Source organism: Larus michahellis, chromosome 6, assembly GCF_964199755.1.
Source record: "Larus michahellis chromosome 6, bLarMic1.1, whole genome shotgun sequence".
In the NCBI taxonomy this organism is placed as follows: domain Eukaryota; kingdom Metazoa; phylum Chordata; class Aves; order Charadriiformes; family Laridae; genus Larus; species Larus michahellis.
The window spans coordinates 63,869,139-63,895,191 of record NC_133901.1 but is presented as its reverse complement, the minus strand read 5'-3'; the positions used below and the strand labels follow the sequence as shown (position 1 = coordinate 63,895,191).

Sequence of the window (26,053 nt, the reverse complement as noted above, 5' to 3'; positions counted from 1 at the left end):
TCATACAGTTTTCTAAACTGGTCTTATTTTACATATATTTATAAATAAATAATACATAGCTGTGATTTACATATTATATATGAATGAAATTCATGTGTCTAGGAAAAGTTTTTTCAAGGTTACAAAGAAAAGTTAGGAGCCCAAGTATCATTTGGTGTTCATGAGACTTTGGGAATCTCGCATCCGTACTGTAGATCTGTCAGGGCTGTGTGTACACGGACACATACATAAACACAAGAACATAGGGTAATGTATATGAACTCTCTGTGGTAGGTACTAATTTTAATGGATTTATTTGAATACCGTTGTTGTGTATTTTGGGGTGAATAAATATAGGGCATCTCAAATGCAAACTTGTAATTACTTCTGCTTGGTTTTCCTTAGAATTTATACCGGTCTGACATGAACTTTATGCGAGGAGTTGGATGTATTACTCCAGGGGCCCTAGAGATTGAAGGAAAGAAGAAAGCTTCTGAACTCATCAGCGAGGTAACAAAAGAGGGGTTTGATTTCTCCACTACAAACAAGAGTTTGCCAGATGTCTTTCTATTAAACTGGGCTGGCAAAGTGACTCACTGGATAATGCTAGGCTCCCTCCCCTTGCATTTGATCATTCCATTCGTGTCCTAACTGCAGATGGGTGAATCTGATGGAGTTCAAGGTTTTTCAGACTTTGCTAGCTGTTTTCGCAAATCTTTTCTCCTGCATTTCAGACCCAGGGGGTTGTTTTTTATGTTACTTATTTTAGATTTCAAATGGGCTTTTTCAAGTAAAAATAAGGCTGTGCCTATGTCTAATAAGTACCTTGTACTGTTTCTCCAAAATTAGACTGACCAGCAGAGTGTCCAATACGTTACATTGTCCTCAGCTCTGCTCCTGCTTTACAGTCTGTTTTTTCCTTGCTGCCTTCTTGTGCTGTTGGTTTTCCCCCTCTCCAACAGGATTTTTATTTCCTCTCTTGCGGTCTCTTACAGTCTCTGCTAGTTTCAAATCTTGGATCTATTGCCCATGTTTACATAGATGTGAAATTAAGAAAAATAAGAGTGCTCTTCCTGGTGGTGTTCCAGTGACTGGATCCCTGCTTGCAGTGATCTTGCAGTTCTTTTGTTCACAGTTCTGGCATAGGACCACAGGCCAGGTGGAACCTAATTTTTCCCACAGAAAAGTTCATCAAGCTTGTGCAGCACGTCCTCTCTGGATTGGATTACCTTTGCTGTAATTCCACTGGCCAGAGTTAATGACACGAAGGGGTGAAATAACCTTGTTACTGTATTCGGCATTTTTTCACACCTTATTCCTTATTTAATTTTCATTTCCCCTATGAGACTTGAATGCGTCAAATTCAGAGTAGCAAAAGGTAAATTAGTCTAATGGTTAATGGACACACACCCTTTGCAAAGTAGAGTTTTAAGCGCAGGAAGCGATACTAGACCACTGGTATTGGAAAAAGTCCCTTATCTGACAAGAAAATTTAGTTATTCTGTTCATTTTTCTTTGTGTGTGAACTCAGAGTAAATATCGTCAGCAGCCACATTCCTTCAAGTACACCTCGGTGACAGACTCTCCTGGCCTCCTTCATGCAAAATTCAGCAATATGATTGCTAATGAGGTAGGCTCTCCTAACGTGAATCAGAAAATATGCTTTTAAAATGCAGTGAGATAGCGATGGAGGAGTGGGAAAGAGACAACCCGGTTCTGAAAGCAAAATGCATCAAAAAGAAAGGAAGCATCACTGATTTCTGCTTTTTTTACAGTATAGATCACATTTTATTATTTCCAAACATTTACTACCATTTTCAATTAAATTTCTTTTAAAAAACTTGAATAATGCTCATAAGATAGAGTCCCATTATCAGTGTTTTTTTACATGAAACAGAGCCTCGAAAGATCAGGTCTGCAGCGTGTTCTTGAGGCAGCTCATTTGCATAGTACTGTCCACTTTAGAGGGTTCCTACAACAAGAATCATTTTTCTAATTTTTGAAAAACAAGACAAAACCCATTGACAAAACCCAGGCGAATTATCAAAATCATCTGTAATAATATGAGGAAAAATCCAAGCTAGAAAATATGGCCAGTCTACCAGAAATGCCTGGCCTTTTTTGTAACACATGTTTGTGTTGCCCTTAAGGTTCTTAGGTCCACTTTTGGCCTGCTGGGAACATATCAATGCAAGGCTAAGAATGTAGTGGGTTGACATCATGATATATGTATAAAAATTAATGTACGAGTTTTTTATGCCCAGAAAAAAGCCACATGCAATTGCAATGGTATATTTTTAGCTGATTTTTGTGCTGGCTGACTATAGTTGTTATAAATAACTGAAGAACTGCTGTTATATTATTGAAACAATAGAGAAAATTAATTGCAATTGTCTTTTTTTGACCTCCTTCCTAGCGCCTGTATAAAGCAGCAGGAGAGGACAGTCAGCATCACTATACACCAACACTGGATCTGCCCGAGTTTACCCGGGCAAGAATAAATGCAGCCAACCTCAGTGATGTAAGAATTTACTCCGTATTTCTTACACATATTTGGGATGGAGGATGAATTGTGCAGTGGCAAGGAAGATGGATAAGTAGAGTACTTGTTAGATCTATTCTATTTATGCTTTCCCTGATTTGATTGTACTGATATTTATCTCCATTAGCATATATACGGTTGTGAGTAAATTAAATCTACATAAAGAACGAGACAGGTTTTGTCTGAGTTAGTAGGATTTCCCACAGATAATTTAAAAAAAGATCCTTTGATTATGAAGAACAAGACTGTAATGCAGAATAACAAATGAAAGAGGGTTCCTTTGTTTGTTCCTTTGTGCATTTAAAAGTGAAACAGCAATCTACACGTGCTTTTCCTACTTTAGGCAAAATACAGGGAATCTTGGCATAATCTACGTGCTCAAGGCTACAAGCTGACAACGGAAGCGCTCCCGTTCCAGACTGCCAGGGCCTCCAGAGAAATTGCCAGTGATGTGAGTTGAATGATTCAACCTTCCTTCTTGCCTAATTTCTGTTAACTTCATGTAAAACAATGTCTAAAGCAGATTTTACTGAATTAAAGCAACTCCATAACCATGTGAGACAAGTGTGAGACAGAATATATTACTTATGAATGAGATTCTTTGTGGGAATTTAAAAAAAGAAAGAAGAGGAAGAATCGCTGCTAATCGGGAACCAAGCTCGGTTAAACATCTTCCAGTGGGAAATAGCTAGTGAATTAAAGTATTTGCAGACAGACAAATCAGGGGGATTCTGCCTCTTTCCAGGCTTTCAGCTCCTCATATTATAGAGTGCCCACTAATTCCGTCTATCCTGCTTTGAGCTGACTTTTGGAAGTGGTTAGTGCTCCTGAATTGAGATGAAGTCAGAAGAAGCTGAGCATCCTTTGAATCTCTGAAAATCAGGAGCTGCCTGTCTGGTTAGAAAGTGAAAAGCAGTGGATGCTCCTGTAAATGTGTGTCCCCTTAATTTCTGAAATAGAGGATACAAATCTTACTCATGTTGTTTGCAAAACGCTCAGACGTGGTGGTAACCATTTTTCAGAAAAGCCTAAATTCATCCCCTTCTCACAAGAAATTTAATAAATTCAAGGAAAACCTGACAATTAAGCTAAATTTAGTAAAAAAAGACTTCATTTTGTGTAGTATTTAGTTGCATATTTTATCTCTACTGTGATAAAATATGAATATATTTCATGTGTATTTATTTTATGAAGCAACTACTTCTAGCTGTAATTTATAATGTATACTTAACCGTATTTTGCAGAGTGCTTTTGGTTACAGCTTCAGATCTGCTCTAAAGGGTAGAAGTCCATAATAGAATTACATCCACTTACAACAGATCTGAATTTGGCCCTTCATCTTGGAAGCACTTTATAAACATTAGCTACTGTAATTTAATCCCCACAACTCTCTTGTGTGGCAGATAAGTGTTATTATCCCATTTCAACTACATTATGAACTCTTCAGGGCCCAGGCCTTCCCTTTAAAGTTCCAAGCACCCTGTTGATGCTGTATAAATAATCATTATCATCATCATCACTATTTCACAGAGGGGATAAATGCAAGATCATAGGGAGAGCCGTAGTCCCAGCTAAGATGAGAACGAGGGGTTGCTGGTGCTTATTCTCGTGCTCAGACCACCATCTTAGGCTTCTCAACATAGTTATTGATCCAAGAAAACTGAATTTACTCTTTAAAATAGCTGGGTGCCGTTTGCAAATCTGAAGGCTACAGAGTGCATGATGTTTCTCTTTCGTATAGATATTTTTTTTTTTCTTCTGTCTTTGTTTGTTTCTCTTACGCTCTCATTCCTAGTGATGGGAATAAAATTCTGTGAGAGATAATAAAATAACATGGTCTGAGGTTAAACATGATCAATGCTTTGGGCATATTCAGAGAACGTATTGAGATACACTTAACTTTAATGCTGCAGCTACTGTGGCATTAAAATTTGAGAGCAGTGAGAGATTCAAACAATTACTTTCTAGTGCTGCATACCTTGGCTGTTTTTACAGACAGCATAGATGTTTCGGTGACTTATTGTAAGTTAGTTAGCTAGAGCAGACAGTCTAAGTTTGGCACTTTTTCACTTTTACCCTTTCTTATTCTTAGTACAAATATAAACACAACTTTGTGATGGAGAGAGGAAAACACATTGGTGCCAGAAGTGTTCTGGATGACACCAGGTTGCTGCATTGCTTGCACGCTGCCAAATTACAGAGTGAACAGGAATATAAGAAGGGAACCCAAGAAGTGTGGTCTCAGTACCATCTGCCCATGGACATGGTGAATCTTGTCCATGCCAGGAAAGCCCAGGCCTTAGCGAGTGATCAGGATTACAGAAAGAGACTCCATGAATTTACAGCACTTCCGGAAGACATGAAGATGAAGTGGGCCAAAAAAGCCCACATGCTACAGAGCGAGGTAAAGACTTTCCTGCTGTTAATGGCAAATTGAATTCAGCAATAACAAAGCTTTGAGTGACTGATACAAATTGTATGTTGACACTGTGCAGTGTTTTTGGAAAGACCATTTGTAAACTTATGTATGTGTAGCAGCAAAATACCAGATTGCTCCTGACATATGGAATATATGTGAATTAGAGGTTCCCATGTTAGGAACCTGATGGAAAATCACTGTGGTCCATGTTACTTCTTCGAGAGCTGAGGGATACATGCAATCATCTTTCAGCTCTTTGGATCACAGCTAGTCAGTGGTTTGAGAGCCACTGCTCTTCATGCAGAATGCTTTGAGCAGAAGGTTAAATGCTCAGCGATTGATTTGGGATATGTTAGAAGGTCGTTTTGCCAACAGAAGTGATCATATCAAATAACCAGTTCCCCAGATGTGTTCACAAAAATTGCTTATGCAAATGTAAGTTCAGACAAACTTTGATGACAGAAATGATGGAATCTCAGCGTGAACCACATCCATGCTCACTCTGCCTTAGCAAGTACCTTTGTTCAGGGACAAGCCATTGTCTGTATGTGCTTTCAAACACATGTAGATATTGAGCGCATGTATAAAGCTGCATGGATGCAGGTAGGTGTATTTTGACAATTTAGGGTCCAGTGTCATTAGCTGCTCTGTAGCAGGAACCTCAGTTCTGGTGTCTTTTGTTCTGTAAAAAAAGAAATGGAATGATTCATCAAGGAAGTGAAAAACTTTATTCAGAAAGTTATGCTAACTCTTTAGAGGTCTTTAGAGAGCTGAATTTTATTGTGAGACAGAGTGATGGGGATACTTGTTGGGTTTAGTCAGATTTGGTGAGCAGATCTTAACAGCTATGAAAGTCAGAGTGGCAATCAGAGCACCGGAGAGCTTGTGTCCTTTCTTACTCAGTGTACTTGCTATCTGCTATCCCAAGTGTACTCTTCATTGCCAGAACTTTTTTGGGATATTCTTGGGATAGTATAGCAGTTCTTTGCCCTTCCATCTCCCATTCCTGCTTTCTTCTGTAATGGCTAACAACAGATGGCATACAGGTGGTTAGATCCAGGCAAGCAGGATTTTTTACTATTTACTGATGTGTGATGGTGGCTCGCATGATAGGAAAGTGGCATTTCCAGACACTTAGTCCTTGGACCCTAACAGCACATGCTTCAGAGCTTGCCTGCAAAGGGACAAGATAGGAGATGAGTGAGAACCTCAGCACTTGGCTCTTTGCCTTTAGACACAGCAGGTTTGGAATGCAGAGAAATGATGAAGGTTGTTTTGTCCGATACTCTCACTATCTAGTAAGAGTAATAAACAGCATGCTTGAGCTAGCTGGCTGTTATGCCCTTTTGCTTATAGGAGAAAAAGAAAAACTCTGAAAAAAGGATAATTGGATTAAAGTCACACAGTGAGCCACTGTCCCTCTGAAGGAGAAGTCAGAATTGTTGGGATTGGGGGAACTTTGCTGGCTTTTACTTTTTATTGGGTCTGCCTTGTTTTCTTTACTGGATTAGGAGGTAGAGCAAGCCTTTAATGTGAGTAAAGAAAGAGTAATGGGTCCTCCTAGAAATGGGGTTAATGAGGAAGCATGCACCAGATAAAATAATTAGTATTCCTGACTTGAACTCACCTCAGAAAATTATTTCAAAAGGGGTTCTTTTACGCCCAGTACAAACAGGTTATTACTTACTGCTTTGAGTCATACTAATTCACTCGTGGGGCCTTCTCTTGTAACTTGCATATGATACATTATTTAATTCCTAGTGGAATGAACAAATGCAAACAGTTTGGCTTTACGACGTGATATGTGCATGGCAAATGAAAAGCCTCAAAATGTTAATATGAATCAGGGAGTCTTTTTAAAAAACCGTAATAGCTGTGGATACAAAACTGATAGCTAACGATTTTCATTTTTAACAGCATCGCTATAAATCAGACCTGAACTTCATGAAAGGAGTTGGTTGGATGGCTCTGAGATCTCCGCAGATAGAAAGTGTAAAGAAGGCTGGAGAGCTCATCAGCGAGGTAACTGATAAATCTTTCATGGGATAGCACGTCTGTAGGAATTGTTTACCATCAAGGCTCCTCGTTACATGACACTTACGAATGTAGCTTATCATTTCCTTTTGATGTGGGAGCCTGTTTATACAAGGTGTAAGTTACCAGGAAGCAGTACGGGAGATGCAAGTCCACTGTGTGACACCTGCTGAATATTTTCCATTCCGAATGAAACACAAGAGTATAAACAAAACATGTAGCAATAAATAAATGCAGTAAACTCCATTATGAAATTCTAAGCAGGCGGTTATGGAAGTGATATAGAAGGATACAGCATTGACAACCACACTGAAGGGGCATTTGCCTGCTCAGTATCATGCATTAATGGAGCAAAATTATGAGTTGTCAAAAGTGTAGTGTTCGAAAGCTTTTTGCATGTGAATTTTCAGTGGGAAGTCCTTCTTGCACACACACAAAAAAAGAACTTTGGTGCCTGGGCACCACAGAATGATACAGCAGCATCCCTATTCCCTAGCTGAAAGAACAACTGAGACTAAAGCAGAACGGTATATTTTTAATACTGTGGCTTTAGGAAGGTGGCTTTTATGTTTTTCTCTCCTTATCGCACACTTGGAAGCGTGATATATCATTAACAGAAACATCCTGTGTTTTTTTTCCTTTGTTTGTTTTTGTTGCCTCCTCCTCCCCTCAGATAAAGTACCGTCAGAAGCCAGAAAGTTTGAAGTTCACTGCCGTGGTTGACTCTCCAGATCTGATTCATGCTAAAACCAGCTACCTCCAGTGCAGTGACGTAGGTTTCATTTTACTATAAGTGACCTTCACTTTTGTTGTACTGTGATGCATAGAAGACTTGATCTTGACATTGCTTCCAGTATCAGTTACATTCAATGACTTTTGACTCCACAGAGACTGTACAAGGCTGGAGACCCTGAAGCCAGGCACAGGTACACCCTGCCTCCTGATCATCCAGATTTTATCCGAGCCCGCCAGAATGCACTTCACATCAGTGATGTAAGTAAGCCTTTCACTTTGGAGAGTTGACTTGGTAGCTGTCATAAAGGAAAACAAACTGGCTTGGGAGTCAAAAACTTTCATGTATATGTAGAAGCCAGGTTCTCTGAGCCTGACCAAAACTGAAAAAGCCAAAGGCTGTGGACAAGCCAACATGTTGCTAGGTTTGGGCTGGAGGATCAGGAAAAAATTGCTGATTTTTCTTTTGAGAATTGGTTCTGCTTTCTAGGGCAGGCAGCTATTATTAAGGATTTCAGTCCTTCAGTCCAGGTATGGTTAGTTAGAAATTTAAATCTACTTTTGTGTAGGGGAGGAGGGAGGATCCTCTTTCCTTCACTGTATAATCTATCTTCATGAAACTGCAACACTGTCTTGAACTGATCCTTTGGGCACAGTTGTCATCAACCTGGATGCGGCTGAACCAGTGAGTGGAATTGGTTCAAAGGCATTTTGTTTCCACATTATCCCAGACAGAGGCACTCAGTCTATTCCTAATCTACTGTTCCCTGATTAAATAGCTCTTGTCCTTAACTGCAGGGTCAGAGTGACCTTAGTTTATAAGAAGCTTTGAGTTCCTTGTTTGGTGATACGTACTGTGTAGGTGAAAGAAAAAAATAGGATTTATATTCTTTGAAGTGATAGAGGAAAAAGGTAAAAAGGCAGAAGGGTGATTTCACACAAATGAAAGATCAGACCTAGACCTGTTAGCAGGGCATACAGTAATGCTTTGCTTCTACCCAGGCTGTCTTGCAGGATTTCTGGTATCTCCGTTTACTTCAAATTTAGCACCACCTAGCACTAAATTCACTAGTGAAACAGAAGATTATCTTTTGAAATGTGAAGTGGATTTTGTGCTCATTTTCATATGGTCACAAACCCTAGAAAGGGTGAATCAAAGTCTTACAAAAAATCAGAAAGGGACAGCCAAAAGTGTCAGCTAAAATACCACGGCTGCGTAGCAGGACCTGCAGACTGGAAGCTATTTTAAGAAAGCTACTAATGGGAGAAGAACCAAATCTAGAGCAATTTCTCTTCAGGATGTAAATGTATTTCACATCCTCAAAGTCACATTAAATATGTTAGAACTGTCTGTTATTCCATATGAGTTAATGAAGCCACATGTGGCTGGGGATAGAGACAGGGATCATTTGAAAAGCTTGAAATAACTGGTATTGAAATTATGATGCCACGAAACCCAAGACACTGCAAGTGGATGCATCAAAAGAGAGAATAAGGGCAATATCAATGCAATATTGATGTGACTGATGCATCACAGTTTCTAATAGAAATTAAATCACATCAAAACCAACCACATTCAAGTACAAAAGGAAACCCTGGTGGCACTGTTCAGATGAGGCATTTTATCATTATGGTGAACAGAAAAGAAGTTGAAGTGCTGTAGAACTGGATCAAAACCTTGGAGATGGTACTGATGACTCTTGATACAAATAAACCCAGTAGGATAAAACATTTATTATTGCAGTTATGGGACTGCGTTTAAGAAACTGCAGGGGAAAATGACTGTTTTGTTCTTTTCTTTTCAACACAGAAATTTTATAAAACATCTTGGGAACAGACAAGGGCATCTGGCTATGATTTTAGGATTGACGCCATCCCATTCCAGACAGCAAAGGCTTCAAGAGAGATTGCTAGTGATGTAAGAATTGTTCTGTTTCAAAAACTTCCCAACCCTCTTCCCATGTCACCCCCACCCTGTAAAAACGGGTGAATTCTGAAGTAAGTGAACCTTGTTCTGGTTTGGAAAATTGGTGACCCAGTGAAACCAAATGCCAGTTAAGTGCAAAGATTAATGTCCAATACCAGGCTGCTCTGTTTCACTTCAAAGAGTTATCCTTGAGAAGGAAGCATATTATGATGTAGTTTAATAAAATAGGTATTAGGCTATGAATAGTTAAAGCATAGTCTAGAATAAAGTGGGTCACCTTTGAACACAGAGGACCATAGCTGGCAAGAAGGCTGAAGATGGAGGAGCTTCATTGCTTGAGCTGTGTATTGGGTGTGCCCAAGAGTGCAGCAATAAGAGGACTCTGATTGCTTTTGAGAGATGAGTATTTGGGGCTCCCTAAATGTTTCTGCTCCTTTAAAAATTAGCACAAAGGACATTCTTCTAAAGTGTCTTGTTAGATTAGGAGATGTAGTTTGGTATCAAACAAACCCTTGGTCTTTGTGCACTACAGGAAGCATTATTGATAGCTAGGGGAGGGTAAGTTATTTCATAACAGAATTTGGAGGTAATCTGAATGTGAAAATGAGATTTTCCTCTGCACTTCCCGCAGTACAAATACAGAGAAGCTTTCCTGAGAGACAGAGGCCAGCAGATTGGATTCCTCAGTGCAAACGATGATCCCAAAATCAGGCATGTCCTCAGAGTGGGCAAACTCCAGAGTGACAACCAGTACAGGAGTGGATATGCCCAAAACATGGCACAGTTCCAGAGTCACCTCAACCAGCCAGGATTCCTCCATGCTAAGAGAAGCCAGCAGCTTGCAAGCAATGTTAACTACAGGCAGCCTTTGCACCAATACACTTGTGATCCTGAGCAGCTAAACGTGAAGCATGCAAAGCAGGCCTACAAGCTGCAGAGTGATGTACGTATAGCTGAGCGATACTGTCCTTCCAGTGTGTCTGTGTCAATGTCCAGCTGTCTGTGGCAGTGTGCTTCGCAGATCTTACCTATCAACAATATCACATTCTTGAAAGAACTACAGCCTGTTTGCTGAAAATGAATAGTTTGTTTATCGTGGACTCTGTTGCTCTTTATATGCTCTCTCCTGAATACCATGGGCATGTGGTTTGATTAGAGCCAAACAGAATAATACCGACTGGTGTATGTTTCATTCTCTCAGGTAAAATACAAGTCTGACTTGAACTGGCTCAGAGGCATTGGCTGGACTCCCCCAGGTTCTCACAAAGTCGAGATGGCAAGAAGAGCTGCTGAGTTGGCGTACATACGGGAAATGGGATTGCAGGGCGCTTCTGCTCAGTATGGACCTGGAGTTGTAAGTAAACTGTTCTCACAAGTCCCAACAGCTCTGCTCTCTAGAAGGGAGACAGGCACACCTGTTTAATGCTTTTGAGTGCTCCCTGGAGCCTACGGTTCTCCCCATTATTTGAACAGAAAATATATACTTCCCTCGTTATGCTTTGTGGCTTTGTGTACATCTTAATTTGAAGGAACCTCTCACGAGAATCCAGTACTTCATGGCTGAGAAATTCCTGTAGGGACTAGGAAGTGCCATGGGACAGAATTCACTTATACTATGGGATGTGTTTCCCTTAACTTGTGGGTGTTGTCAGATCTCCAAGTGTCCTGGTACCTCCATGGAAAGCAGAAATAGATGTGGAAGGGACTCCCTGTACAAGTCCCCTTCTCTTTTCCTAATTTCAGCAAGAGACATCTGTGTTGCTGTGTAATCTCTGCTGGCAACTGTATTGACCGGCTCAGTGTAGACCCTTAACAGCATAATGTGTGCCGTGGGAGGCTCCCCAATACTGTGGGAGGCTTTTTCCAAAGGGGGAATGCTTCAGCCTCCTCCATCTCTGTCCGGCCCAAGATGCAAGAAATTACAAGCTTGGGATCTGCCAAGTTTTCCTTCTCCCAGCCTCCATGGGGATGACTCCCAGTCTGCAGTGTCCCAGCACAAGAGAGCAAAAATCCAGACAGGGACTTTGTAGACCCTACAGTTAGGAAGCATTAAGTTACAATAAAAGAGAGGTTCTGCACTTTAAATACTTGTTTCATTTAAGTTTTAACTTTGGCAACAAGTCAAACAATAAGCCAGCCCAAGAAAAACAGAACATATCGATGATTTACATTCCATCTGAAAAGTTACTCAGGAAATAAATTATAACTGTGGTTGAGGAATGCAGGCAGTGGGGACTGCAGGCAATATCTTCTTAAGTCCTACATATGATAATGATCTGATGGTCCCAGGGAAATCTACAGGTGTGCAATCCACCTGGAACTCAGGTGTTTGCTGTTTTGCTCTTTATTTAGGGCTCAAATTAGAAATTAGGAGTTGACACATTCCGTATGTGTAGTATCTAACTTAGATGGATAGCTCTGGTTTTTGCGCTTTTCCATTGTAGATATTTGTTCAGTGCAGAGCAGTGATTCAGATTTTGCTCTTTTGTTTGCCAGGGAAGGTAATTTTTAATATACAAATATGTTTATAGAATAATTGTTGAAACCTTCTCCTGTCCACTGGCTCTCCTCACAATTTAGTTGGGTTTGATTTAACAGGACCAATTGGAGACGGAAGGATCTCAGCAGGTCACAGTCAACCCTGATGCTTCAGAAATTCTGCAAGTCAAGAGAAGGAAAATGCAGCTGTATCAGAAGTGAACAGAAACGTGACACAACACAAATAGATTTTTATATTGTCCTGCAAATCCTGTAGCTTTTCCAGTTTTCTGGGAAGAACAATAGATGGCATCTAAGAACTTTTTGTTTTAAAAAGCAACATAAACATTGCAATTTATAACACCTTTCTATTTTTGTGTGGATATTTTATCACTGTATGTATTACAGAATCTGATATTTATTTAAAGCTGTAAATGAAATTAGTAGTTAGGTGACTGGCAGGCTCAGCTTTGTACTACAGATGAATGAACCTGATTGGTAGAGTTTAAGTAATTTGTAATGAATAAATCAAATGAATCTTATTCCATACTTGTAATCTTTATAGATTTTTATGTTCCTGGATTATTGGCGCCATTGACCTAAGAGAACACAAAAGCGTGATTCAGGTGGCCTAATGGATGAACAAGACAAAGGCCAGTGGAAGCAAAGTTATCATTGACTGACCAAGGGCACGCCTCTTAGTGGACATCAGGGAATTTGTTCTTGATTAACAGGAGGTATTCAGATCACAATTAGTTCTTCAGTCTTTTTCAAATCTTCCAAAGCAAAAAGTCAGAATTAGTTTATTATAAATTTTGGCATTAGGGGTAGCTATTGATAGATTAGGTAGGTGCTTAGAGAAGGTTGTAAACCCTGGAGTTCAGACGAAAGGGACATTACTATTTTAATGAATTGACTCTTCGCAAACACGTCTGTTCTTTTTATCCTGATTTAATACCAGTCCCCTGTTTTTCAAATTTCTGTAGAGGGTTGCAGAATCATTGGGCAAGAAAATATACAATTCAACTTGCAAAGCTTGTGAAAACCCAAGAATTATCCAATAGCTTTAGACACATTTTTTAATGGTATTTAATACCCACCACGTCTCACTGGTATGAATTGAAGTTAAGGCCTTATATACCATTGTAGATCTGGAGCATAATAAGTAATTATTTTCTAATCAGGAATAAAGTGGATAATTCTAATAGTGAATTTTTGGGGGGCTTTTTCAGTCTGGCATGCATCACTGGTGGAATTTGTGGTTATTTGCCCCACAGAAGTGCTTTTAAAAAGAATTCTCCTGCCTGATCTTCGCTCCTCAGATAATTCCAATGGCTTCAGTCTTACAAACGTGCGCACATGATGATTTTTATGTATGTGAAAAACGGCACTGGCTTTAGGAGCACACACCAATAGCTTTGAGTGCAGAAAAAACACACCTTAGCCAGGGGCATGAGGGGAAGAGGGAAAGCGTGGCAGCAGCTGAGCCTCCAGATTGTTCGAGGCTTGAAAAGCAAAACTGGAACCATTGGCAACTGCAGCTCTGATTGATTGGGGGAAGAACTGGAGTTGCTTTACTTTCTGACCTGTTTTGCCTATAAAATATGGGCTTTTTCAAAGCCCCCAACAGGAAAACTGTCACTGACATTCTAGCAAATGCTCTAAGGCTATTTTCAAGGTGGTGATGAAGGATGCACCATGTAGGCCATGAGAAAATATCAATAATGTTTTTTGCTGAAAAATAAAAGTATGTAAAAAAAAAAGTGAATATCTCAAGCTTACCATTTGTCATTCCAAAGCCGTCTCCTAATGAAGTGACCTTGACTCAGATCGAATTTTGGATTTAATCCAGTTGAGAAATGTTGTCACTTGGGTGTAAACTCCTGGCTTGTTTTTTAACCCACACTCCTCACCCCAGCTCACAAGGCCGTATACATAGTAGGAGCCATTTTCTACACAAGTTAGTGGGCCTCCGGAGTCTCCCTGATGAGAAAAATCACTCATGTTCAAAACACGAAGAAAAATGTTAACCAAAATCATAGAACCATAGAATGGTTTGGGTTGGAAGGGACCTTAAAGATCACCTAGTTCCACCCCCTTGCCCTGGGCAGGGACACCTCCCACCAGACCAGGTTGCTCAAAGCCCCGTCCAGCCTGGCCTTGAACACCTCCAGGGATGGGGCATCCACAGCTTCTCTGGGCAACCTGTGCCAGTGCCTCACCACCCTCACAGTAAAGAATTTCTTCCTAATATCCAATGTAAATCTACCCCTTTTCAGTTTAAAAATGTTAAACTGAAAGGCTTAAACCCTCATCCTATCACTACGCTCCCTGATAAACAGAGATAGGAATGCTCCCCTCCCATCATAAGACTTTGAAGCTGTAGTGATGTTTTTTTCCTATTGAATGTACCATAGGATGCTGCTCAGTTCCTGAGTAGGCTTACAGTTCAGGAACCAGGTCAAATGCTACTAAACTTTTTGGGTGTAAGTTTTTGTTTGTTCAAGTCTGTGACGTATATCTGACAAAGTCACATGAAATTTCCCAGGCATGAAAGTACCAGGCATTTGTAGCCTGAGCTCAGAAAGATAAAGATGTGATTCTTGGCATAAATCAAAACACTTGATCTCTCCCACACCCCTCAAAATAACTTTGTTCTGAGCTGGTTGGTCTCGTCTTTTGTTTTATTGGTGATTTCTATTGTGAAGTACGCTTGCAGTAGTAGTTAGCACCTCAGGAATAATTGTTCAAACTCTTCCCTGTCTTACAATGGTCTAAATATGAACTTGCTTCACGTTTGCCCTAGCTGTAAGGAAAAGAACCATCAATCCTGACTTTCCTTGCAAATCTTAACTCTGATAGTGAAAATCAGATTAGAATTGGTGCTCATGGCAGAGGCCATAATAAAACCGGGAGAAAAAAGACAAGTTTTCAGGTTGTGACGACAAACTGCCTCAGAAACTAAACTTCCCAGGCTAGTCTGTAGCTTCCATAGATCTGCCCATGGCTGACAGTGATGACAACAGCCCTAGGGATCTACGTCTCAAACTGTACTGAAGAAAGACGATGGCTGTTGAAACACACTGGTGGGAGAAACAGATACACGTGCAGCACCCTGCACCCTGCCAAAGCTATTACTCTGCTCAGCCTGACTATTACACAAAAAATTAGTGTTCAAATACAGAAAAAGCAACAGACCTGACAAGAATCAGCTCCAGGTCTCCGAAGATTTCCTGCACAAAACATGCTTTCATCCAGTACGTGATCATATGCTCTGGGTGCGTTGCATTTCGTTTGCGAAATCAGCTTGACATTGGCATCTAACAGCTGACGGGAGAGCTCATCTACGGGATGTGCACCAAAAAAATGGAGTCACCTTCCTCCCAATCCTGTTACAGGTTGTCTTTGTTCAAAATAGGAGCTCGCTTGCCATTTGGATGGGAAGGGGGAAGAGCAGGGGGGATGCATGGGCTAGCCTGGGAAGAAAAGAAGTGTCTGTCGGAAATGACAAGGGTTAGAGTTGGAGCGTGGAAGCTTCGCTCAGGACACCTGAGTTGTTGCCTGAACAAAAACAAAGTCAAGAGTTTGGTTCCGATCAGCTCTACCCGGGTAATCCTGCTTTTCAAAGGTGCTGGTTGTCTGCAGCTCCCACGGGTCCCAACGGGACTTCGAGCTGCTCAGCACTTCTCAGGCTGGTGCCATTAGATGTTTTAACACGCAGGCTAATGAAACAGATGAAAACTGAAAATCATACAATATTTAAGGGCAATGATTAATTATAGTGAATCTAAAGACATAACTTGACATCTAAAGGCAAAAGCCAGAATTTCAAAGCATTACATCTGTAGATAATTAAAGGTGGTTTATAAGTTTGGTTCTGCTTGAGTTTCAGGAAATATTCCATTTCTGCAGTGACTTCCTGAAATGCTAATAATAGCTCTGCTCAAAGGAGGAGCCATCTAGTTTGAACACGTACAGGGTACTTGATATTCTTTGTTGGGGGAAAAAAAAAAAAAATTCCCCGTACCCTTTTTAAGAGAGACTTTTTATTTGGAACTTTTAAAAAATGTCCATTAAATTCTGTTGGTGCATTCTGATCAAATGAACACGCTTGTCTCTTGTGGACTTCAATGAGAGTTACATCAGAAGGGAGAATTTGGTCCTACGTATCGTATCAGGCTGTATCAGTCACAAAGCACTAGGACACCTACTGCAGCCTCCGTGACACATTTTCCTTCTGCTGCTTTACAGCAACACATCAATCAGAACATGAGACAATGCATTTTTCAGAAAATTGCCATTATCTTTTTTTAAGCATAGTAATTTCTCCCCTTAGGATTTACCGCGGGCAAGAAAGGTTTTGGATAGAGCTGGTTGAACTTGAAAAGCTTTGGATTTTTTTTTATTTTTCAGCGCGTCTGAAGATCCAGATGCTGCTTCTGAAAAGCTTTATCTGACCCAATGGGCTGGAAAACCATGTGAAAGTTCCCATCTTTCTTGGTCCTGTCTTGAAACACACAAACTATACAATAGCCTCTCTCTTGATACCGTCTTGCTTCTGTTTCTGGCTTCAGATGAAACCATGACATGGTATGTCAGATGGCAAGCAAAAAAAAATGTGTCGTGGCCTTTTTCAGAACTCTGAAAGGTTTGGTTGGTCTAGCAGTTGGAGATTTCTGCTAATGAGTAATTTCCATAGCCCGGTTTAGCCGTCCTTAGCTTTGAATTCCATGTCTTGGTTTCACTAAGTGCCTAGGTCCACATTTGGGTCTGGCAATTGCTACAGAACATACAAGCCCACCTTGCCGCAGAAGTACCCAGCAAAATCCAGCTAGCCCATAAATACCTGTCTCTGTCGCGCCCCATCCCGAAATGAAGCAGTCAGTCCCAGTGGGAAAGACGAAATCAGGCAGACACGCTGTTTTCACATACTTCGTTTCCACTGCACACTGACCGTCAACCGGCTTCAGTTTAAGTAGTGCTGGAGGGAAGATAAACAACAACAGAAAGGATTTGTAGCTGATTTTAATCCCTAACCACCATCACCACTCGGTGACCCCCTCTGCAAAGCTGCATATCCCTGATATGCTATTTGAACTACGTGCTGGACCGGTCCCTATTTTTTTGCCCCCCTCCACCCGCCCCAGCCAGGGACTTCTTCCTACTCATTACAATTCACATCCCAAAGATTCGAATGTCTCTAAACCACAATTTGGCCTAATTATTTCCAGGATATATTCTCCATGGGAATTTTACATTGATTTTCGTTGGAGAGAGGCGCTTCAAACAACTAGAGTTGGAGGTGAGCCACATGAATATTCAACAAAAGGGATTTACCGATGTCGTTGTGTGGGACACCGTCCTTCTGTCTGTATTTGTGATGCACAATGATCTTCTCCACATCAAATATTTGCTCTTGGTGCTCTCTCTTCTTGAGGTCCTGCTTTCCAAGGGCTACTTGGAGATCTTCTGCTGGTTGTCTGCCGAAAAAAAGAAAAATAAAGTAAATTACATACAGACATTGTCTATTAGCGGTGGTGAAAATCTGCATCTTTAGTATCTAGAACTCAAGATATTGCTTCCTCTTGTGGAGTATGGCCAAAACATTCCCTAAGATCATTATAGGAAGGCTTAGTCAGGGAAGCGGTGGTGTTGGACAATCCATGTGCTCTTAACTTGTTGCAGTCATGAAATAAAATGATATAAAGCTGCACAAATACTCTTTTCTTTGCAGTTTGGGGCAGAGTAGCAGCATGCACACAGTCTGTTTCTGTGGCTGTGCTGACGAGTCCTGGAGCCATGGCGGTACCATTGCTTGCCATTCTCTGGGTCTGCTCAAAATCATCTGTGCTGGAATGATCTCTGGTGTGTAACTTATTAATTTCCAAGGATAGTGGTTTCCAACCTGTTCAATGAAGGAAATGTCATATTCTGAGCTAGCAGGCTCATAAACAATTGAAAGTGAAAGGCATATTCTGGCTGTTCTGGAGATCATAATTGTGATGCTGGAGATCATAATTGTGATGTTGCTTATGGTCCCCAGAAGTTTTCATGGAGTCCTTCTTTCATACATTGCAAAACTTTGTTACATTCCTCCTCTTTTCCTCTCAAACAACTATTTTAGCTCATTTTAGGGGCGTGGGGGGCAAGTTTAATTTGTTATTCCAGCAAGAACCGATTTTAAGTATACGTATATTTTCATGTATGTGCTCAATTTTTCACATATATGTTTTCCTTTCAATTCGATTCCCAGCAATCATTTGGATGGCAAATAATTGGGATTCCAAACTATCTTTAATAGCCATCCTGATTTTTATATCCTGGTTTATCTACCCTAGGCATAGGGCATGCACCTACTCAATGCAGTGCGCAGCAGTAAGAACCCAGCATGCTTTAATTAGCACTCCACCACAGAAATGTCTGCTCCTCTTTGAAGTCTTTATCTGCAGAGATGCCATCCAGGGATGTTTGCCAGCTGTAGTCTTGGCTCCACCATAGATCCTCGAGAGCGTTCTTTGAATTTCTGGTTGTCCGCATATTTTGAACATTTCATTTGATCCAGGTGAGTCTGTTGGGCTGTCTGTTGGCCATGGGCTCTCTTCAGCTGCGTCGGAAGAGACAGCAGATGTATAACGCCGAGATAATAGCAGACAGCAGGAGTTAAGTAACGGGGGTCACCTGCTGCTCTGGGCCCCCCACACGCTGCCAAACAGCTCACTTCTAATTCTTTACCTGTTCTTGAGCAGGGTGAAACGTCACAGAAGTCCCATTCCACTTTGTGATTTTTTCTGATGTAGCACCAGGGTTTTTCATCCTCATCGGGATTCCTGAAGGGAAAAGTTGAGAGCATCAGCCCACACGAATGGGGAAATCTCCAGGATGCTTAGGGGAGCAGCCTCATGCTGCCACATGAGAGCCAAACTTCCAAAGATACTCTTTCATAAGATTTGCCAAAGAAGATGAATGAGAGAAGGGAGTGGGGCTTCTGCCATTTTACTATCCCCGTACCTATCTTAACCCTAAGAAAAATGAGGAACTGATTCAGGGAAAGGAGGGCTGCTTCTGGGAGCCTCACATCAGTACAATGACTTAGGGAACGTACCTTGAGCATCCTGGTATTTTTTAGACAGACGGTGTCTAGAAAGATGTGAGATCAGACCTATACATTTGCTTCTTCAAAATATTACCTGCAGAAGTTATGTTCACCAATGCCATAAGAGTCAGCGTCCTCCATAAAGGCATTAATCGGGTGGTTCAAGAGAACATGGGAATTCCAGTGCAGGCAGGTCTTGCCATTCGCTGCTTGGTTCACTCTTCCTCTGTACGTAGAGGAGTCCTCTTCATAACAATCATCCGGTTCTGTAGGAAGACAATGCTGATATGAAAATGACTTTTGTGTTGTTTCTTGCCCAAAGTGGTTCCTTTTCCTTCCCTTCCTTGCCCTACATTCATTTTATGGAGGATCAGAAGGACCTACTGGGTCATATAATATTATATATAATAATATACTGGGTCAATACATATAATAAGTACCCCTTATCCAACATAGGCCAGAAATAAGGGTCATGTCCCAACATCTGTCCAGTTTAAAGCTTGATTGACTTCAAATACTGAAACCTCTTCGCATGGTAAGGACCTAGCAGCCAAGAGGTGTCTTAATGCTAAAGCAGAACCTCTCCTATCAGTGGCCTGGGCAAGGCCAAATGGTATTGGCAGGATTAGACAGAAGTGGGCACTGAGCCGCTATCATGCTCAGGCAAGGGGTGTGCCAAAAGGAAGGTTGTGGGGTTGTGAACCTAACCTGTAAGTGAAATGGAAGAAAAGTCAACTGAAATGTGGAGCACGTAGTGGTACATGGAGTTCGAAGCACAATCAACTTTTAAACAAGAAAGAAACTGTTCTCCTTGGAAACCTGCGTGGGGAGTGGTGCCCACGGTGGTGCGGCAGAGGCAGAAGGCTCTCCATGCAGCCTGGGGTGATCCCATGCCCTTGGCCATCCATCCATGTGTCAAGTGGCTGTCCCCCAAGCCTGGGAAGTCACAGGCAGCTGGACATGAATCTTCACTACATCAGCTTTTGGGTGTTTAAGGAAAGCCTGACATTCCTTCTCCTATGGGAAACCTGTGCTTCCTCATTATGTACCAGTGGGGCCTTGTTGAAGCACATTCAGAAAACATCAGTATGGGAACTGCTTTTGCTGGTGGTGGCTGCAGAAGTCAGCCTCTTCCTCCGACACTCTCCCCGAGGAGGTCGGTGCCCTGGGCGCAGTCAGGTACTTGGTGTGATGACGGCATCAATCAGTCTGACTGCAGGGCGAGGGCAGCCCTTGGCTGTCTGGAGGCTTCACCCCTACCCTCTCCCCTGGAGCTGTGACATACCGATCTCACAGAATCTCCCTCTGAAAGCTTCAGGGCACTTGCAGGTGAATTTTGATCTGATTCTGTGCCGTATGCAGATACCTCCATTTTTGCACGGGTTTGGTCTGCACGGTGAAGATGCTGTCAAGGTGGAAAACACAGAAGAGCCTTGTCACTCTGCTGAACGCTACACAGCCACTCGCATGCCCGATGGAAAGTGATGAGAGCTCCCACTTAGCTTGTCGGCTTCAAGTCCTTATGAACTCTTGAAAAACACCGGGGGTGTCACCAGTGAGTGAACCACCACCCTGTAAATCAAGCATGGCTCATCACTGACCAGCCCCACAGGTGGGAGCCATAGAAGACTCGGGCTGGATGACCAGGGCAGGACCACCCTCTGTGGTGGGCTGCGTGTAGTCTCCCAGTGCTGGCCATCTGCGGTGAGGTGACCTCGCCCTGCCGTTCCCACCACAGTTCGCCCAGCGCCCCGCTAAGCGGGAGCCTTTTCTGATGGGGCCGCGCTCACCTCGTTGGCAGTCAGGTGGTTTGTAGGGGTGATCGCAGACGCACTGGAAATAAGGTGGGGTTAACGTAATCAGGCATTCTCCCCTGCGGCACCTCTTCTCCAGACACACGTCCTTCACTGTGGAAAACAGAGGCACGAGGTGCTTCATCAGTGTCGGTGTGCACAGGAGAGCCGTGCCCTCGCAGGGGTCGTGGGGAGAAGTGCTTTCTCCCAACGCCCTGAGGAGGCTTTCACCTGGCTGGTGTGGATGTGGGAGTTCCCTTCTTGTTCACAGTGGCTGTGGCAAAAAATCTGCCGGACCAACAAGCAGCTCACCCCCGCTCACCTGGCAGGGGACGGGGGAGCACTTTCTGCACACCTGAAGTCTGTTTTACTGGATGCCACTTCAGAGGGACTTTGGTCTGGGCGAGAGCTAAGTTGAGACCTGTGAACGTGACTGCGGTGGGCTGTCAAAACCCTCACCCCAGCCAACAGTGGGTTTATAAATCCCTGTGTTTGCTTCCACTGGCCGAGCTGTAACAGTAACATCAGTTGCCAAAATAGGGAGTATAAGTTAGCGGCAGAGCCATTACCTTTCTCGCACGTAGTCCCAGCGTATGGCTCAGGGCAGAGACAGCTGAAGCTGCTTCCTCTGTTTTCACACCTACCGTCGTTCTTGCAGGGGTTGGACGAGCAGGGGTCTGCTGGGGTAAGGACGGACATCTTTCAGTTTTACTTTCAGCTTCTCCACCTCCATCACCTGCTTTTTCTCCTTGCGTTTTCTGACTGCGGGAGGCTGCCTGCCTGACCGCAGCAGCCCACGTAACAGGTACCGCATTTACACATCAGCTCAGCAGCCACAGAATTGCTGCAGAGCCTAGTGCAAGCTGCAACAGCTCACGGCTTTGGGTCTGGAGCACCTCAGCTCCCTTCGCCGTGTCCACGATGGAGCTGTAATGGGGCAGGTCCCTTCCTTTGCTCCGGGCCAGGTTTGCCTCTATGGCAGCGGCAGAAGCAGCCTTAAGAGCCAGAGCTGGCCCTGGGCATCTGCCTCCATGCATTTAGCGTGGAGGGATCTGGGTTTGGCATTGCCCTGGTTGCAACGTGGCACTAAATCTCCCCTGGAAAAGCCACCCACCACCATTATACTGTATAATACCCCGGGGTGGCTATTGCTGCAAGGGAGCCGGCAGCCGCGAGGAGTCACTTGGGTGCTGCTCCCCACACCACGCTCAACCTCCCCCCTCCACTCCAGGCTGCCAGGAGCAATTGGTTGGCGTTGGGGGCCGCCACATCCCAGCTCTGCTTTCTTTGCACCAGGGGATAACCCCGGGGGATGTTACAGGCAACTTCCCTGTCTCTCCTTTTGTGTTCCCTGAGCAATCTCAAGGATCCTTTCCTGCTCTCCAGAAGTTTGGCAAAACAGAAAAAGAAAAGAAATGAAAAAAACCAACTCTGCAACTGAGAAAAAAAAAGAAAAAAAAAAGGAAACCTGCTCTACATTTGGTTCCCAGCATAAATACAGAACATATATCCCATGAAAACAGCAATTACATCTTACAGTGTCTATAGACAAATAAGCCTGTGCTTTTTTGTAGTAGCAATCAGAAATGTTCTGCATGATCAGAATCCATCCTGTGAAACCCAGAGATAAAACACAGGCTCCTTACAAGAGAAATACAAAGGAGAACACTGCAAACAATCCTCCTAACTTGTCCCTTTGATGCAGGCATTTCGAGAGCAGGCTGGCAGCCGAGGCTGCAAGCGCAGGGTTGGGATTTTACCCCTTCCTCGCCTCCCTGCCCACCCCTCCGAGGTACCTTTTCCGGTATCGCTGTAGCCAAAAAATGCCTCAAACCAGTCAGGGTCCTCTGAGGATTGCTGGAGGATGGGGTCCTGCTCCGGTTGCGTGTACTCATCATAGTACTCGTAGTTGTCAGCCTCGTCTGCAGGGAGGGGTGAGAAGAAGGTGGAAGAACAGAGGAATTAAAAGTGCTAGAAGGGGAGAAGGTATCAGAATCATAGAATGGTTTGGGTTGGAAGGGACCTTAAAGATCATCTAGTTCCAACCCCTTTCCATGGGCAGGGACATCTCCCATTAGATCAGGTTGCTCAGAGCCCCGTCCAGCCTGGCCTTGAAAACTTCCAGGGATGGGGCTTCCACCACCTCGTATGAAAGAAGTTATTCCCTGGGATGGACAATCCTTTTCTCCTTGAGCTCGTGTGGGACGTCAGTGGGTCCAGAGCTCACACCATATTGAGGATCAAAGGTACCGGTCAGCTCTTCCTTGGCGTGGGCAGAGCTCACCCAGTGCCTGACACGGCCACCCCTGAGCACCGCTGGCCCCACATCCGCCTTGTCCCCCTCCTGCAGGGCTCAGCCAGCTCCTGCAGTGGCAACCGGGACACCCTGGAGGGGACACGGCTGGGGGCTCTGCAGGCATGGGCGTGAGCCCCCTGTGCGGTGCCACAGCCAGCGGGGATGCTGATGGCTGTTGCCGGCACAGTGAGAAAAGGAGATTTGTATCCCTGCAAGAAGAAGAGGTTTTCTTTGTCCAGCTGCTTTGATCCCCAGCAGCATCACCCGCTGCAGCGCGAGGCACGACCTTCACTGGCAGGCGGGTGCCTGCTGCGTGCGGGGATGCAGAAACCCACTTGGAGGGAATTCGGTGGGGAGCGAGGGCCCAAGGCACCTGCAGACCGACGTGGCTCCCTGTCCACAAAAGCCCTGTGGAGGACGGAGGGCCCGGGGCAGCGGACACGTGCTGAAGAGCCCATCCTGGCCGCAGCCCGGCTTGCAGCCTCCCAGCAGACCCAACGTCCTCCCCGCAGCCCGGCGCCCGCGGGACCCGCAGCTTTGCCAGCCCACGTTTTGGGGGGTCCGGTTGATTAAAGTGGGCTGGCAGCTCCTCGCACAGGTACGGCTGCTGCCGGTGGAAGCCACGCTGGTGTTTCAAAGACAAGCTATGGTAATGAGCAAAGCTAAGCTACGTACAGAGACATTTTAAAAAGCTCTCCCCTAGGGCCGGACCGATGGCCCCATGGATAATGCTCTGCCTTGAACTGATTATCGACTGCATTATCTTAGTTTTCTCTCCTCATTCATTCGCTTGCAGCCTTTATCTTTATTCTTTCTTTGCTTCTGGAAAAAAAAAAAAAAAGAAATTCCACTTTTGTACAATGGGTGTTTTATATTTCATATTAAAATAGAACAGTCTTTTTTTCTTTTTTTTTTTTCCTACATGCCAACTCTCGTTTCTCACCAAAAAAAAAAAAAAAAAAAGAGGAAAGTTTCACCTCATTTATTGCTATGTCAAGTCAAGACTCCTTTTCCTCAGCTCATTATTTCCACAGGAGCTGAGTCTCGACAGTGTGCAAGTGTTGCAGAAGTGTGTGCCTTGCTGAGGAACAGAAGGATCTCGCTGGAAGATAAGGACATTGTCTACAGCGAACAAAATTAAATTTAATGTGATGTAGTTAAGAAAGGAAAACAAAAAGAGGGTTTTGCCTGAAATGCAGCCTGCAAGCTCGCTTTGTCGGAGGGGGGATTTTGCAAACGGACTTGAGTTTGAGGGAATTGTCTGAAGGAGTCTGATATTGTTTCCCCTGTTTATTTTCAAAATCTTAGTGGGGAATGTTGGCTTTTATTCCACAGATGCTTTAAAGAAGCATTCTGAGGGATGGGGTAGCCCTCTGTATAGGAAAGGTATACCTGTTAAAAGTTAGGAAGGATGAACAGGGGAGTTACGGCTGCCAAAAGCAGGCTGCAAACACGCCCAGTATGCTTTACTGAGGCCAGTGGGGACTCTCTTGAGTCGACAGAGGAAAAAGAAGTGCTCTGAATGAGCACAAACAGCTAAGCCATTGTAGAAGCATCTACCATGATTTTTAAACCAACTGCTCAGTGTAAGTAAGTATGGTGTTAAGAAATGACAATACTTGCACTTCATTTTGTTACATTGGCATCACTTCTTAGCAATGGATTTATTAACAACACTTCTGAAATTACTTGTTGACCCATTATGGACTATTTTAGGTGTATCTCTGCGGTAAAACCCAAGCTGACCAGGATGCAATTCATGTTTTGCAGGATGTCTGCTTCTGACAGCTCTGCGAGGTGGAGGACCACAAACCTCTGTTTGTCCTGAGGGGGCAGATGACCCCCGGGCAGTTTTGGGACAGGCTAATGCACACCTGAGGCCAGGCTGGCACCCAGCACCCCTCAAGGAGGCCACTTTCAGGTGGCCAGGGCTGAGGATGAGTGGGCGGCACCAAGCAACCCCCTCGTGGGATGGCAATTACCATTAAGTGAAACTTTATGGCCAAGCCGTGGAGCTAAGGGCACGTGTGGAAAGGGCTCAGAAAACATCAGCAAACCCTTTTGGGTACCTTGGCCCTCCGTGTGGGCCAGGGAGCTGAGCTGCCTGGCCAGGACACCAGCCAAGCTGATGTGGGAGTGCGGCCGACCTGAGAAATCACCAGCGTCCCTCCTTTCTCCACCAATATCCCTCTTTATGAAGCCATGGAAGAGAAAGTGTTTCTACAGGTCACGCGAGTGATGCTTCCCATCTCCCAGCTACTCCGTGTTCTCCCCAGCTGCACGAAGCAGTGAAAAACAAAGAGCAGAGAACCCTGACTTGGGTACGTGACATCCAACTAAAAGATGTCTCCTTATTTATCATTGCTTCGACACTAAATAACTATTTGGCTTCCACATCTCTTGTTTAAGAAGTGCTCCCATTCCATTTTTTTAATTATTCATGACGAGCCATAGGTTTAGTAAAGCAAAAACAACACTTTTTTTTATCTGAGCACATAATTAACGCACAAAGTCTGATACACCGGTTGATTTAAACGTATTACTAAATCAGAGTGTTCATTCTTTGTAAGTGCTGGAAAACCTTAACATGCTTAAAAAAAGCAGTGATCTGACATTTGTCACTGAAATGTGACTATTACATGAAATTAAATTAGACATCCTGCATGCAAATTTTCAAAGAATAACTTTCCTCTGTGTAGTACAAAAAAATCCCCCCATAATTGATAGGCAGAGATTGACTTTTAAAGCTTCAAATCAGCT

The 26,053-nt window shown here is 43.4% G+C and overlaps 2 protein-coding genes across 9 annotated transcripts in view; one reads left to right on the top strand and one right to left on the bottom strand.

Annotated features, from left to right (window-relative positions):
* NRAP (nebulin related anchoring protein) overlaps positions 1 to 12,653 on the top strand; it is a 53,065-nt gene extending 40,412 nt beyond the window's left edge. For all 4 annotated transcript variants that reach the window (XM_074590865.1, XM_074590867.1, XM_074590868.1 and 1 more), the window contains 12 exons: positions 385 to 489; positions 1,511 to 1,609; positions 2,396 to 2,500; positions 2,865 to 2,972; positions 4,614 to 4,925; positions 6,858 to 6,962; positions 7,648 to 7,746; positions 7,863 to 7,967; positions 9,517 to 9,624; positions 10,265 to 10,576; positions 10,835 to 10,987; positions 12,232 to 12,653. In XM_074590865.1, the coding sequence (XP_074446966.1) occupies positions 385 to 489; positions 1,511 to 1,609; positions 2,396 to 2,500; positions 2,865 to 2,972; positions 4,614 to 4,925; positions 6,858 to 6,962; positions 7,648 to 7,746; positions 7,863 to 7,967; positions 9,517 to 9,624; positions 10,265 to 10,576; positions 10,835 to 10,987; positions 12,232 to 12,333 (1,713 nt within the window). In that variant the 3' untranslated portion in view covers positions 12,334 to 12,653. The remainder of the gene's footprint in view (positions 1 to 384; positions 490 to 1,510; positions 1,610 to 2,395; positions 2,501 to 2,864; positions 2,973 to 4,613; positions 4,926 to 6,857; positions 6,963 to 7,647; positions 7,747 to 7,862; positions 7,968 to 9,516; positions 9,625 to 10,264; positions 10,577 to 10,834; positions 10,988 to 12,231) is intronic.
* HABP2 (hyaluronan binding protein 2) overlaps positions 6,002 to 26,053 on the bottom strand; it is a 31,320-nt gene continuing 11,268 nt past the window's right edge. The window contains exons 3-14 of one of the 5 annotated variants that reach the window (XM_074590870.1): positions 22,794 to 22,919; positions 21,567 to 21,677; positions 20,995 to 21,111; positions 20,490 to 20,609; positions 19,299 to 19,470; positions 18,844 to 18,938; positions 18,469 to 18,715; positions 17,449 to 17,591; positions 16,958 to 17,092; positions 15,310 to 15,455; positions 13,894 to 14,094; positions 6,002 to 6,114 (exon numbers count right to left, since the gene is read on the bottom strand). In XM_074590870.1, the coding sequence (XP_074446971.1) occupies positions 13,918 to 14,094; positions 15,310 to 15,455; positions 16,958 to 17,092; positions 17,449 to 17,591; positions 18,469 to 18,715; positions 18,844 to 18,938; positions 19,299 to 19,470; positions 20,490 to 20,609; positions 20,995 to 21,111; positions 21,567 to 21,677; positions 22,794 to 22,919 (1,589 nt within the window). In that variant the 3' untranslated portion in view covers positions 6,002 to 6,114; positions 13,894 to 13,917. Of the gene's footprint in view, positions 6,115 to 11,930; positions 12,292 to 13,893; positions 14,095 to 15,309; positions 15,607 to 16,957; positions 17,093 to 17,448; positions 17,592 to 18,468; positions 18,716 to 18,843; positions 18,939 to 19,298; positions 19,471 to 20,489; positions 20,610 to 20,994; positions 21,112 to 21,566; positions 21,678 to 22,793; positions 22,920 to 26,053 lie in introns of those variants that run through there. The other 4 variants (XR_012587509.1, XM_074590869.1, XM_074590871.1 and 1 more) reach the window with 4 other exon arrangements.